The 14,727-nt window shown below is 45.4% G+C and overlaps 3 protein-coding genes across 7 annotated transcripts in view; 2 read left to right on the top strand and 1 right to left on the bottom strand.

The window, feature by feature from the left end:
- Positions 1–265: 265 nt before the first annotated feature.
- On the top strand, positions 266–12,339 carry LOC100543381 (solute carrier family 2, facilitated glucose transporter member 11-like). 2 transcript variants are annotated; one of them, XM_085238249.1, is made up of 12 exons: positions 266–2,465; positions 3,007–3,105; positions 3,341–3,501; positions 3,847–3,971; positions 4,802–4,931; positions 6,049–6,197; positions 7,015–7,202; positions 7,321–7,431; positions 7,539–7,640; positions 8,747–8,822; positions 9,296–9,423; positions 11,677–12,339. In XM_085238249.1, the coding sequence occupies exons 1-12, from the start codon at positions 2,424–2,426 to the stop codon at positions 11,764–11,766; spliced, it is 1,401 nt and encodes a 466-aa protein (XP_085094375.1). In that variant the 5' UTR covers positions 266–2,423; the 3' UTR covers positions 11,767–12,339. The 2 variants fall into 2 exon arrangements, with proteins under 2 accessions (XP_085094375.1, XP_010718645.2); XM_010720343.3 differs by lacking the exon at positions 11,677–12,339 and adding an exon at positions 9,948–10,848 and having other exon boundaries at positions 839–904.
- Positions 11,415–14,414, bottom strand: HSCB (HscB mitochondrial iron-sulfur cluster cochaperone). Of its 2 annotated transcripts, none has more exons than XM_085238260.1 (6): positions 14,093–14,414; positions 13,927–14,023; positions 13,334–13,420; positions 13,065–13,209; positions 12,371–12,418; positions 11,415–11,571 (listed from the first exon to the last, which is right to left on the bottom strand). In XM_085238260.1, the coding sequence occupies exons 1-6, from the start codon at positions 14,317–14,319 to the stop codon at positions 11,480–11,482; spliced, it is 696 nt and encodes a 231-aa protein (XP_085094386.1). In that variant the 5' UTR covers positions 14,320–14,414; the 3' UTR covers positions 11,415–11,479. The 2 variants fall into 2 exon arrangements, with proteins under 2 accessions (XP_085094386.1, XP_085094385.1); XM_085238259.1 differs by having other exon boundaries at positions 13,334–13,423; positions 14,093–14,411.
- The window catches only part of CHEK2 (checkpoint kinase 2), a 12,520-nt gene continuing 12,166 nt past the window's right edge, over positions 14,374–14,727 (top strand). Inside the window, exon 1 of one of the 3 annotated variants that reach the window (XR_014886919.1) lies at positions 14,374–14,723. Coding sequence is in view for 2 of the 3 variants with exons in the window: in XM_085238248.1 (XP_085094374.1) it covers positions 14,492–14,723 (232 nt within the window). In the remaining variant the exon portion in view is untranslated. The remainder of the gene's footprint in view (positions 14,724–14,727) is intronic. The other 2 variants (XM_085238248.1, XM_010720345.4) reach the window with 2 other exon arrangements.

The raw sequence follows: 14,727 nt of genomic DNA, 5'->3' as shown, positions 1-14,727 counted from the left end.
TGGCCGCCGGGCCGCGCCCGAACTCGGACGGCGCCGCCACAGCCCAGCTCGCTTCCAGGCCTTTCGCCCCGCTCGGCGGGGGCCGGCAGGGCACGCCGGGACCTGTAGTTCTGCGGCCGCCGCGGGGCGCGACGGGAGATGTAGTGCTATGTAGTGCTGGACCGGCCGGTGCCGCGGCTCGGGGCTCGAGCTGCGCTGCGGTGGTGGCCGTGCGGTGCCGTCGCGGCCGTGGGGCAGAGCGCCCAGCCCTGCCCAGCCTGCAGCCCGGTCACGGAGCGGTGGGGCAGAGCCGCGGTGCGCCCGGTGCCGCTGATCCCCGCGGGACGGATCGCAGCCCGATCCCGGTCAGGTGGGGGCTGAGCGGCGGGCATGGCTGCGGAGCGCCAGGTAACGGCGTGCGGGGCTCGTTGGGAGCCGAGGTCGGACGCTGGCGGGTGGCTGAAGGGTGTTTTCTGCTCTGGTATGAGCGCGCTGCTGTTAAACGTCTTACTGGGAGCTGTTGCTGTCGTGCTGTGAGCTTTTGTTGTCAGCTGTTGTGAGGCTTTATGAGCATTGGACTTTAGGGCAGTGCTGCCCACAGCCGTGGTGCCCCATCCCTGGAGGTGCCCGAAGCCATGGATGGGCTCTGGGCAGCCGGAGCTATGGGCAGCCAGCGCATGGAGGGCTGGGGGATCCCTGAGCTCCCCTCCGTCCTCAGCCGCTCTGATTTCCATCTTAAGAAGGGTTGAGAAGGATCCCCCGGGCTGGAGGTGGAGTGCAAACATCTGTGTTTTCCTACAATAATAACTCAATTTCTTTGGCACCTTTTATCCCTGTAGTGTAGTTTACTAATTTTTGCAAAGGAAATCTAATTCAGCCCATGCTGTGAATGGAGTCCCGACCCCTGCTGAGCGCGCCCAGTAAGGTAAGCGGAGCTCTGTGGCCTCACAGATGGGTCCTGTGAAAAGTCTGTGGCTCTAGCAGTGCTGCACGGTTGTGAAACTCCCTGCTTTTTCATGGTTAACTTCTTGGAACGCTCATAAACCATCACGGGTTCAATAACTCGTGAAACACATGAGACTGTTGTCTGTGGGCTAAGAAATCTGGGCCCAAACTGCGATACATGTGACACAGCATGTGAGGGGAATGGGCAGGCTGACACGGGCAGGAGGAAAAGTGGAGGTGTCATAGCAAAACAAAATGTGTATGGCTTGGGTCAGTGATCTTGGGCTCCTTTCCTGACCCCCGGCGGCATCTTCTCACTTTAGCTCTCATTCTGCAACCAGAGGCTCAAAAGAGCAAGAGGGGCATAGGAGGAAGGAATGAGCCTGCAGCTCATCATAGCAGATGTTATACACAGGGGTTAATGACCTCTCGTGATGTATGCAATCAGTAAATCTGTCCAATACACCTCATGTAACCAAACAGGGAGCATAAGGTATTGTAAAGGTGTGTCCTGTAACCATTCGTGGCTTAGGTGTCTTGCTGGGGCTTTGTGTTAGTAATGGGGCAGGTACATTGTTAGTCCTGGAGCTTTCTGTGTCTGGTACAGTGGGGGGATGTGGCTGGAGAGATGTGCATCTACATATAGCAGGCTTAGTACATATATAGTACGGTGTACAGGGCGTATGAATCTATGCACAATGAGGCATTGCATACCCTTAATATTAAATAGATCTTCCTGTGCTATTTCCAACTTCAATTAAAATGTAACTGTACCGTTCAAAATAAAGTAATATATTAGGAGTGCACTTTGATAAATATAAAATAATGATTTTTCGTGATTGCTCTGAATGGAGCTTGGAGTTCATCACGAGAATTCTTACCCAGCTGCTTGGCAGATAAGGAGCCTGAGGTGTGGGTGAAGGAAGGCCTTGTTCAGAGAAGTGGGTCAGTAGGGAACCAAATCTCTGTGCTGCTGTAATGACTGTGTTGCTGCTGCTGCATTTTTGTAGTTCTTGCTCGGGATTATGCTGATTCTTGTTTGTTCCCTCTAAGCGTGTTTCGATGGCTGTGGTTCTGTTAGTTTAATCTGTAGATTAAAACCATGTCTTTAGCAGGCGTAGAAAATCATTGCCAGGATTATCTTGACTTTGGACTATTTTAGACTTGAAGTTATGCACGAAACTTCATATTATTGCTGGAAGAAGATAAAATGGGAATGGAGAGATTACAGTTCTCAGCAAGAAGTAAATTGTGAGATGTAATCAGCGTTACTTTTTCTCTGTTTTGTTTGTACTTAAGTGGAAGTTAATCACGGGCTGTTAGAGGAAACCATTTCCCGTTCGTGTATTTCTGATGTTGGGGTTCTTGGTCTTATTTTACTCATTCCAAACTGTTCTGCAAGGGCTGGTTCAAAAATCAGCACCTCTTAACTGAGGTAGAGGGCACACGGCACCGGCTGTTGGGAGCCTGCTGCCACGGGCATACCTCATGGAAGCAAAATGAAGGTGGTTACAGGGCATGCAGCCCAGGAGGCACACAAGGTATGTGGATGGTACTTGGTTAATGGAAAGATTTAAGTGGGCAGTGCCTGTATTTGGTTTTGTTTTCCTGCCACTTCACTACAACCCTTATTGCTTACTCTTAATTCATTGCCTTGGCTGTCATTCAGATAAAAACTTTTTATCCTCAGGGAACCATAGGGCATCTAATGGAAATGTTACTCTGATTTTATTCCTGTTAGGTCCTAAAATTCTGTATAAAAATTGAGACCGTGAACAGCATGGTTGGTGCAGAACATTCCCACAGTTCAGTAGATGTCATCAGTTGTGCGGTGGTTTTGTATCCTACGGTTAACCTGGAAGTTTGTCACATTTGTGTCCTCGAAAATACTACAATTGTGGCCAACATCAGTGTGAAATGTTTCTCCCACTACAGATATTTGAGAGCTTAAATCGTTTTCTGACCAAATACTTCCACAGTCCAAAAAGTCCATGATTACCTCACTGATTTTTCTCCTAGGTGTTAAACACGTGTGAGTTTGAGGGCCTGACAGTGTTCATACCTAACCCTCTTGTTCCCTAGTTTCCCAGCTGGACCTTGTTTCTGGCTGTTTGCTCGGTGGGAATTGGAGGGACCTTTCAGTATGGATATAATGTTTCCATTATCAATGCCCCCACTCAGGTAAGTATTCTGCTTTGTGGTGATTCACCTATCCTGTGTGACTGCTTTAGAATAATTAACAGAACAAAACTAGTAACATCTTCCATTGAGCCAGGAAGGTTGCATCTGTTATTGCATCTGTCTGCTGTGCTTGTTAGCTTCCAGAGTGGGGTTTCAGGATGTAGGTGTGACTCCTAATAGCATGCTGTAGGGCTAGATGGAATGCTGTACTTACACCATTCTTTCTCTACTGCAGCACATACACAAGTTCTTAAATGAAACCTGGGCCAGTCGTTATCACATGGAACTCAATCCCAACCTGCTGACTTTTCTTTGGTCTGTCATTGCTTCTATCTTTTCACTTGGTGGCCTGTGTGGAGCCCTTATTGGAGGCAGCATGGCAATTCAGCTGGGCAGGTGAGTTACAGGACGGGCACAGACAGAGCACGTTTTCTTTTCCTACTTTCTTCCTAGGAGTACTTCCAAGAGTATGGAAATACTGTGTGAAAACACATTTCCCATAAGCGTACATCTGTGCCCTGTATTAATGGTAAGGACGTGCTGTGTGATGTGAAATATTTCATTAACATTCCATGTAAACACAGTGTGAATGAACAAAGCCACGTTCCTACCTTGCCGTGGCTGCTTTTAGGTGTGAGTGAACGGTTGTATCAGACTTCCAGCGAGCAGCATGTCTCTTCAGAGCAAAGCCCATTTGTCCTTATTACCAAAAAATAAAACTTTTTTTCTTTTCTCCTTCAGGAAGGGAGCCCTTCTGATGAATAACGTTATAGCCATCCTGGCTGCCATTTTAATGGGGATCAGTTTTCCAACAGGATTGTTTGAGTTGCTGATTGTTGGAAGGTTTTTGATTGGTATAAATTCAGGTAAGAGATCTCCTGTCCCTGCTTTCAGTAAGCTGTGGTGTATGATGACTTAACGTTACTGGTGAGTCTTCAGATATTACATTACGTCTTTGTGTGCTGCTTTGTAGATTTGATCTGAAAGACATTCTGTTGTTTAATTTGGACTCTGAAGGCAAGTAAATTCACAGAACAAGTCCCATTTCCTGCGTGTTTTGGTTAAGTGTTACATTTCAAAGCAAAACTTGGAGACTCAAGTCCTGTAATGCTGACCAACCATAGTGTGACCTGTTGTAGTGGAAATGTTGAGTCACAGCCTGAAGCAGTGATGGAGGACCTGGTGGGAAGGCAGGGCCAACCCAGGAGAGCTCAGATGCATGCAGTGAGTGACCAGAAGGGGTGAAGCCAGGATCCACCCCTTCCCAGCCCTCACTTAAGGGTTGGCAGTGGAGGCAAAGGCTTTTCTTGCTGGAGATCCCTGCTTATCTGAGGCCTTCCAAAGGCAAGTAGCTCTTTTCCTTCATTGCAGTATCTGTGGCTGTTGCATTTGGGCTAGTTTTCATGTGCTGCAGCCAAAGATTTGCCACCCTGCTATTATCATGGTACTTTCCATCTCATTATAGTATTACACCTATTTGTAAAGGCATGAAGAACTATATCTTTGTGTGGTTGTAATTAGCCAGAATAAGGTAATATTTCATGATGACATCATTGTTCAATAAACAGAGTCTGGTAAAGGAACGAGTGTTCTTGAGCACAGATACCCAGAGTTAAGTGCTGTATATCATATGATGTGTGAAAAACTGCTAAGGTACAGTCTGTTTGTAGAGAAATGTTTCTCCTCTGACTTGCAGGTGTTGGGCTCTGTGTGCAACCCTTGTACCTTGGGGAGGTTGCCCCAAAACATCTCCGAGGAGGCATGGCCATGGGTAGCTCCATCTTTCTGACTGGGGGCATTCTGACAGGACAAATAATTGGTTTGAGGTTAGAAATATATGTACTTTTCTACCTCGCATTACTTGTGTGTAAGGAATTGCAATTCCCTGCAGCTTCCTGAAGGATCCTCACTATAGCACTACTCAATCAACTTATACAGAGGGTGTCACAGAAAAACCTGGAAAAGCTACTTTTGCCATTTTGTTCTTAAAACTCCAAACTGTCTGTGCTATCTATCTCCTGGGGGAATTATTCTCAGTTTAGATATGTCAAACAGAACGGCACCACAAAATGGGCACAGCTCATGGTTTTGCTGGGGATAGTGGGTTATAACTAAATGCATATGACAGAACTTGAGGGAGGGCCTCTGAATTTCTTTATAGTAGCACTGCTGCTGTTTTTATCCTTTGTGAGAACAGATGAGGTTGCTGGGGACTTTGTGCAGTTGGTTCCTGAAAAACTGTAGATGAAAAGCTGCTTTCATGAGGTCTGCCACAAGCTTCCTCCTGCCCTAATGTGTCACAGCGTGTTATCTGCTTCATCTTTTCTTTCTTCTTCTCTCTGTCCCACTATCCAGGGCTGTTAGAAGTTCCTTTTTCCATCTTCTGCATTAACTGATTTTGCTGATTACTGTAGGTGTGAAGTGCTACAAAATAAATTAGAATACAAACTTAGACTGGCTAATCCGAGGTCAGTACTTAAAATGCAAAATGCTTTCTATTGGATAAGTTTCTGTTGCCCACCATTCCTCATCCTGTTGGTTCTAACTGTACCAATTTTAACAATTCATTTCTATGTAAATACACCTCATTAGGTCAGCTCTGAATGGGAGGTGGGATCAGGTGACCTTCTGCTTTTCTTTCAAAAGTGAATTATTGTATCGTTCTCAAAAGCATTGGGAGTTTCAGTGCTAACCTTGAGGTGAAGTTCTGATGCTTTTATGTTCCTGTATTGCTAGAAAACCCTGCCACAGCAAATCTGAAGCTAATTCTTAGAGTCAGCACAGCAATAAGCAGCAGGAAAGCAGCATTGCTTGTTTCTTCCTGACTGAGCCCTGTTTTCAGAGTGGGTGGAAAATGCTTTGCAAACCTCTTTCTGCTGAGGTTCACAAGATGTAGGAACGAGGAGCATTTATTGAAAGGTGAACATCTTGCTTTCTCCCCAGGGAAATATTAGGTGCAGAAGCATATTGGCCACTTTTGCTATCCAGCAGCTGTGTTCCAGCATTTGCCCAACTTTTGTTCCTGCCATGGTTTCCTGAAAGTCCCAGATATCTTCTTATTGATAGAGGTGATGAGCTGAGCTGTGCCAAAGGTAACTCACAGCAGTTCTTCTTTCTGTGCATCTTCAGAAGGTTGTGATGAGCACATTGGGTTCCAGATTTCACTTTTCTCATTATCAGCACAACATAGTTACACAGCCTTTGGTCTTCCATCCAAACGACTTCAGGTAGTATTTTGCTTTACAAGAATCAGTTATCTTCTTCCCTGCAGTGCACTAAATTCATCCCACTAGCAAAATTACAGATAGATTAACTTAAGATTAACTTAAATAAAAGAAAAGGGATGCCTCAAATCTCCCTACTCCACCACAGCAAAGCACAAGTAAAGAGGGTACCCTTCCTTCTAGAAAACCAGTGTAGTGGAAATGCTGTCATGGCCTGAAGCAGTGATTGAGCACCTGGTGGGAAGGCAGGGCCAGCCCAGGGGAGCTCAGGTGTAAGCAGTGCACCTGCGTGATTGGAAGGGCTGGAGCCAGGATCCACCCCTTGCCAGCCTTCACTTAAGGGTTGGCAGTGGAGGTGGAGGCATATCGTAATGGAGATCCCTGCCTCCCTGAGGCCTTCCAAAGGTAAGCAGCTCTTTTCTTTCACTTCTGTATCCATGGCTGCTGCATTTGGGCTCATTCTATTTGCTGTAGCCAAATGCTTTGCTACCCTGCTATTATTGTCCCATGACAGTATCACAATCAGAAAACAAAAAATAAGTCACAAAGCAAATCACTGTTTTTCTTAGCTTATTAAAGTAGAAAACTTTTGTATTTCAGCAAAGGTTGGGTCCTTGTGGGGAGAGATGAGTTTCCAGAAACTGTGGAATAGGTAAAACTGAGTGTTGTGGTGTTTTGTTTTTAGCTTTGAAGCGATTTCATGGTTCTTCACAGTATCAAAGGGAGATGGAAGACATACAGCGGGAATGCTTTGCCTTAGATGGAGAGAAACCCAAGAAGCCCTGGCAGCTCTTTGCTGATCGTGCTGTGCGATGGCAGCTCGTTACTGTGGTTGTGATGACTATGGGCCAGCAGCTCAGTGGCATAAATGCTGTAAGTCACAAAATAGATTCAGATATATGATTAATATGAACGTGATTTTGTCTCCAGCTGACAGTTTACCTACTGCAAATGCTTAATTCTGCTTTTTTTTTTTCCCCTTCTGTTGTAGATTTATTTCTACGCAACCTATGTTTTCGAGCAAGCTGGGATCTCAGATGAAAAAATCCCCTATGTGACTCTTGGCACTGGCGCTTGTGAATGCCTCACAGCTCTCACCTGTGTATGCAACAATTCCTTCTGCCTTCTAGTACAGACCATAACAATTTGATGGTGGTAAATACGAGCGCAGTATGGTAACAAAACATTGTCTCATTGTCTTGTCCATAGGGTTTACTGATAGACCGTGTGGGGAGAAGATACCTCATCCTTGGGGGATACCTCCTTATGACCCTCTGGAGCATTGTTTTAACGTTCTCTCTGACTTACCAGGTGTACAGTAGGACTCATTTTTGTTATGTGATGTAACTAACAGTGAGTGTAAATCTGTGATGCTCAAAGCTGGAAGATGGGAGCTGGGCATGTTAAACAGCACTGTAAAAAATGGCAACAGTTGAAAGATTTGATTCTGGAGCTATTTCTATAAGAGAGCTCTCAGAAGATTTGGTCCTGTATTTGTTTTAAAGCTACAGCTATGTTTAATACTGACAAAACTGTGTAATAATAATGTTTGTAGTGTCCTTTAAAGTAATTCTAGGCTATTTCAGTTAGATAGTGATGATATTAAGTACCAGAATCCACTTCAGTCACTTGATTGTAAAGTGAAGTCAAACAGAAATATTTTATGAATGCTGCAATACAGAAGGTGCTTCAATCTATTAAATGTGAATTCATAGAACCAGTGCGAACTCCCTGGAGATATTCACAGTGCTTTAAATCAACCATGAGAAGACAACATCTTGCCACGCTTTTTGATGTAGTATTAAGAGATGCATCGTGAGTTGTATCCACTGTACCAGCTCAAATTAAGTAGTTCCACACATCTCCTGAAATGAACGTTTAGAGCAAATGGTAGCTTTTGTAAATTTCTGAGGCTGCTTTTGGATAATGACATTTCAAGCTTAGGTTTGGGTTGTTTGTTACACTTAGTTTTGTATGCATGCATCTCTAGGAATCCTGGTGCTTCTTTACTGCACTGTTGAACTTTATGTACGCACGAACAATGCAGTGAGGAAAATCTATTTACTCTGAGTGCTCAAAGCTAATTAGATAACTCCCAGGATCATTCTGAAATGCCAAAATAAGCACTGACAAAATGTTAAACTAGTAGTAATTATTTGCCATGCTGATGCTGTTTTCACCTCAGAGAACTGATGATAAATCTTGACAGAAGTATTAGAAGCCATCTGGTAAAATCTGAGATTAGCAATATTGACTTTCTCTGAAGCAGTCCTGTTAAATATAGGACACTTAAGCATCTGTGAATGACTGTTGGTCTTACTTGAAATAAAAGAACTGAGGAATGTATAACTTAAGCCCAAATTTTAAACTAGATTATTGAAATACAAACTGAAGCTTTTCATTCTCTTCTGTTCCAGGAACTGTACTCCTGGGTGCCTTACGTGAGCATGATGTCGATATTTGCCTTCATTCTGAGCTTTGGGCTGGGACCAGGTATAGTTCAGTAAAGGACGTTTTAAAATGCTCAGCTGTGTCTTGGAGGGTGCAAGGAGAAATGTGAGCAACTCTGCTGTGTAAGCCAGCAGTATTTACTGAAGGCTGCCAGGGCTCTCGTTGAGGAATGCAAGTCTGATAGTTCATCAGAATGAATAGCATCACACAAGCTGAAACTGAGGCTTGAGCTGTGTTCTTGTCAGGGTCAGCTGTGTGTCAGGTGGGGCTCTTAGTTCTGGCCTTCCATTCAGGCAAGTCGTAGAAGAAGCAAGAAAAAACCTGTTACACTTTTCAAGGGACCTTTGGTGCCTGAGCAGTCCTACTGAAACAGGACCGCTTCAGAAGAACGCTGACTGTGTGGGCAGGGACTGACAGGCCTGCCATTAGAACTGGCAGCTCTTTGTGCCATTAGGAGTACTTTGTAAACAGCCAGTGCCACGATCACCTGTTGTCTCTCAAATGCACTCCCCCAGGTGGCATAACCAATACGCTGACAGCTGAAATCTTTGTGCAGTCTTCACGTCCTGCTGCCTGCATGATTGGAGGGACTGTTAGCTGGATTAGTTTCTTCACCATCGGAATGCTTTTTCCTTTTATAGTGGTAAGTGGGCATACTTTGTTTTTCCAGATTGCTTCACCTCCCACTTAACTCTGCTCTAAGGGTCCATCAAACTGCTTTCTGTTAATAAAGTGAGACATCAACATTGGGTGCACACAAACCCTCGACTCATGTAACTAATAAATAAAATAATAAAAATAATTAATAAAATAAAAAATAAAAATAAACCACTTTGTTACTGTTTGTAGGACCTAAAATTTTTAAGTAAAAAGTAAAAGGGATGAGTGAGGGGTTCAGATTCAAAAGGAAAAAACAGAAGATATCAAAACTAGAAAAACTGAATCTCAGCACTTCATTAAGATGAAACATTTGTTAATAATCCTGTATGTTTTTATGTCAAAGCAGAGGCAGAAGTAGCACTCAGGACTGGTGGGGTCTGTATTCTCTGGGAGCCCACTGAGTGTCAGGCAATCAGGTTACCATGAAAAACAAAACAGGCTCTTTGTTTTCCAAAACTCACTGTTGTACTTGAGGTTGTTGCAATCATAAATGCCATTTATTTTCAGAAAGGACTGAAGCAGTACTGTTTTGTGGTGTTCTTACTGGAGTGCTCCTTTGTTGCTGCTTTCATCTTCCTCGTAATTCCTGAGACAAAAAACAAATCTTTTCTGGAGATCAAAAAGGAATTTCACAAACTTAATTTTGGAGGAAAAAACAAAGAAAAGGAAACAGAACTTAGTGAAAGAAGCCAACTCCATGATGAATATTAAAAAAGTATTTTCAAAGCTGTAACAGAATGACCTTAATGAGAATGACAAATGTTGTCCTCTAAATTAGCACTGCAACACTATGACCAAGTAGTTTATTACTTCCTCCTGCATATTGAGAGGAAGTTTAAGTAAAGGCAATCTTCCTTAAAATGCTGCTAAAACAGTTACTGCTGAGCTGCTGTTAGAATGTACTATACAGAAGACTCAACATTTAGATAAAATTTGATGTAAGAAGCAGAAATGGTTGTAGTGGTTGTTAAATGAATTCCACTCCACTGCCTCCAGCAGATGCCTTTGGATGGCATTATACTTCAGTAACACTTTTAGTTCTAAGCTTTCTTCAGATCCAAGCACCTGTTAGTGCTTTCCTGAAGAATATATAGCTTGTAGACTGAAGTGTTCAACCCAAATGAGAATTGACCCACTGCAGAGCTGCTATTTGAAATATTCTACTCAGTGCATTAACATGAGGTCTGTAGTTGCTGCTCTTTAATTTAAATAATCTCAGTGTAAGATTTAAGGACATTAAATCTCTACTAGTTCTCCTGCACAGACGCATGCAGTCCATCTCAAAGCAATCAAAGCAGTGTGACACTGATGTGATTTATCTTTATTAGATTATCTTAAGTAATAATGAGGTTTATTAGAAAGCTTTGTTTCCTAAAACAGCAGTAATAAAACAGTGCCTGGTCTTTGAGTTGTGCTTTTTGTTTTTTCCCCAACCTCATGTCTTAATACTTCCAACTATCCAACAGGGCTTCAAAAGTTCTGCTCATTTTTGGGCCAGGAAACATCCTTCATTGAAATCAACATCTCCAAAAGTACCAAGGAGCAGAAAGGACAGATGATGATTTAAAAAAATAAAATCAAAATCATTTCACATTTAAAGATTTTTTTCCAAGGTGGTTGGGTGGGATACATACCAGGAGATGAGGCAGAGCTGAATGAGCTTTCCCTTTGATCCTCCACCATTGCACCCAGGATTTTTCCTCAACATAAAACAAACTCTACATATTTTAGTAGACAGAAGTAAGAAGTCATAATTGCACACAGTTTGTGTCTCTCTGATAAATTCCACACCTGTAACTCTGAGGACAGTAATCTTAGGCACACAGTGCAGCTTTTCCTGGCTGTAAGCAAGGCCTGCTCCCAGCTGTAACTGAGCAGGTGCTGCAGCAAGCACTGCGTTCCTCTGTTTGTCTTCTTTCTCTCAGAATTAAAGCTTTTAACAGAGGCGTAGGAGGCAAACACCATTTGTCTGGATTTGGTTACTAAATCAGCAGTTTAATTAAAAATTACATTAATTCTTAATGGTAAAGGAGGCACTATCAGGAAGGGATCTTCTTGTTCTTTAGTTTGTCCTCTAAGTTTGCAAAGTACTTCATTTTGGCTAGAAGCTTCTTAGCTTCCTGAAGGTCATCTGCAAGGAAAAAAATAATAATAATAAAATTAGAGAATTATTTAACAGAAGGAGGACACAGTTTTCATTTTCAAAATGAATCTCAAGAGATTCCTTTGCCAGCAGCTGTTTCAGAACCAAGAACTGCAAGCTGTGAGAGGCCATTTACGGAGGAACATGTGGTCCCTGCTGCTACTTTCCTATTGGGAGGTTTAGAGCTCCCTAGTGGAGATGTTCCACAAAACAACTGAGGAAGGAAATGGGACACAAATGCTCTTTAATAACTCTTCTGTGAAGTGGCTGTGAAGCGGTGGTGATGTGGACAGTGGGTAATTTTAGGTATATAGAGGAGACAAAACATTTTTGTAGGGGGAATGTATATACTTAGACCAACTGCCATCACTGAAAAATACAGTTGGTAGCACTCTGGTACATACAGGGGCAATTCCAGAAGTGAGACTGAAACAACTGCTCCTTAATTAAACTATTAATGGGAGGGGAAGGATGGCTACTGAGAAGGATAGATGCAGTGTAGTCCTTAATGCTCCCTGTACAAAGAACAGCAAACTATAAGGTTCTCATGCTTCATGTGCCACTAGTACTTTTCCTATGATGTTTTAGGATTGCAATGCATGCTAGGCAAGCCTAAGAGTAAAGAAATTGTGAGGCCTAGAAGAGGAATATAAGAACTGCTCTCCCGTACAAAAATCCTGTCTGGAATGGTTTGAGCACCTGCCCATTTAGTCTCAATAACAGAATGTGTTTTTGGCATTTATGACTGATATATTTATGGCAGCTGAGTACTTAATAAAACAACTACCTCTTTCAAAAGCTGCGGTCACCTCTTCGGTCAGTTCTTGTTGTCTATCTGTAAAACAAATTATTTTATTCAGATTTTGTTCTGTAACACAGCTGCATTCAGACTGTGGTGTGGTCCTTTGGAAGACGAGAGCTCCCTGTGTTAGCACTGTCAGTTCTTTTCATTGCCATTCCACAAGTGTTTCTTTATTGAGACAGCTTTACAGACAGCAGTGCCCACAAACCAGTGGTCACTCACTTCCCAGCAGCTCAAGTTGCTTTGATCTCCAACACCGCACCCAGGATTCTTCCTCAACATAAAGTAAACTCTACATATTTTAGTAGACAAAAGTAAGAAGCTTGTAATTGCACACTGCGTGTCTCTCTGATAACAATTTTCCTTGCTGTGATTTGCTGGAGGTGGAATGTAATCCTTTTTCTGATCAATACACAGACATATTTTGCCATCAGAATAGGTACCGTTATACAGATGTTCTTAAGCTAGATTGGATTTTTAGATGACATGAATTAGGAAAGACAGCATTCTTATTTTGTGGGGAAAAAAATACACAGCAAGTCTGTTCAAAACTAACAGAATTTAGTGACAGCAATGCCAAAATACCTAAACCAGAAAAGTCTTCTGAAAGACTTCTGTATTATACAAAGTACAAGGATGTAAAAGTCATTCTGTACAAAACCATCAGAACTCAGCCCACCTTTAATTAAAGTTTCTATTTCTCCAAGGATCTCATCGGTCTTAGGCTCTGCTAATTTCTCATTGATTTCCATGATTTCCATGAGAAACTCTGAATCTGCATCACAGTCCGTTTCCTGTGCCGGCTCCACCCCGTTCAGCTCCAGCTGGAAGAAAAACCAGCAATTTGGAAATCTGAATATCACACTCTTTGAGCGTGCACACTCACTGGCCGTGGGACCACCAGCAGCCCCAAGATGGGTCTGTAGATCTGCCCATCCCAGCACTCACCAGGTATAGGCCACGACTCAGGGGGTGCAGCAGCGTCTGGTAGGCCTTGTTAATGAGGGAGGAGTGCTGCTCCGAGTAGTGCTGTTCCTGCTGCCGGTGGAGGAGAAATAACAGAAATGCATCAATAAGCAGTGATTGAAACACGCTGCCTGCTGTTACCAAAGGTCGCAAACAGCACAGCAGCACTGTGTCACCATCAGTATCTAAAGGGGCTGTAAGAAGGGAGGGACAGGCTTTTTAGCAGGGTCTGTTGTGACAGGACAAGGGGAAATGGTTTCAAACTCAACGAGCGGAGATTTAGATTGGATATAAGGAAGTTTTGACGCTGAGGGCAGTGAGGCACTGCACAGGGTGCCCAGAGAGGTGGTGGTGCCCCATCCCTGCACACAGCCACGCTCAGGGGACGGGGCTGTGAGCACTGCTGGAGCTGTGGGTGTCCCTGTGCACTGCAGGCAGTGGGAACAGACGGCCTTTGGAAATCCTTTCCGACTCAGACGGTTCTAGGACTCCATGAATGTCTGTGGCAGCCCCACGCGGCGCGGTCCCTCACCCCGCAGCCGATACAGCGCTCGTTCCCCGGGCTCCCCACTCACCGCCGGTCTGCGGCCGAAGCGGTCGGGGTGCAGCGCGCGCTGAAGGCTCCGGAACCGCCGCTGCAGCCGCTGCGCGTCGAGGCGGAAGGAGCGGTCACTGCGGGCGACAGAAGGCGGCGTGAGGAGCGCGGCCCGCGCCGCCCGAGTCCGCCCCGCCGGCACTCACCACTCCATGAGACGGAAGAGATCGGGCCGAGACTCCGGCGGCTGCAGGGCCCGGCAGCCGGGACAGAAGTGCGGGACCGCGTCGACGCCGGAGAGAGCGCCGCCGCAGCTCCAGCACCGCGGGGACGGGCCGGAGCCGGGCCCGACGCAGCGCGGCCGCGGGGCCGCCTCGGAGACGCGGAGCGCCCGCCGCGCCCGGCCGAACTGCAGCCGCAGCGCCGCCCGCATCTCTGCGCCGCGTCCTCCGCACTACGGATCCCGGCGGCCCCGCGCGGCGCCGCGCCGCCATTGGCCGCTCTCGTAGCGCCGCGCGTGCGCGCTGTGCCCGGCGGGCCGGACTGCGGCGTGCGCGTGGGGAAGCGCGGAGCCGGCAGTGTCGGTGGTGCTGGCCGTGCTCGCCATGTCTCTAGAGACGAGGAGCGATGCCCAGCAGTCCCAGGGCGGCACCAGCTCCTCCTCCAGCGCCTCGCAGGGCGCCAGCCAGTCCTCCTCCAGCTCCGGCACGCTCAGCTCTCTGGACACCGTGCCCACGCAGGAGCTGTCCTCCATTCCCGAGGACCCGGAACCCGACGAGCTCGTTCCCCAGCCGTGGGGTCGGCTCTTCGCGCTCGGAAAAGGTTTCAGCAATTGGGGTAC

This window comes from Meleagris gallopavo, chromosome 17 (assembly GCF_905368555.1).
Source record: "Meleagris gallopavo chromosome 17, MGAL_WU_HG_1.1, whole genome shotgun sequence".
Taxonomy (NCBI): domain Eukaryota; kingdom Metazoa; phylum Chordata; class Aves; order Galliformes; family Phasianidae; genus Meleagris; species Meleagris gallopavo.
Note: the sequence above shows the minus strand (reverse complement) of the source record. Positions and strands in the feature narration are given on the sequence as shown.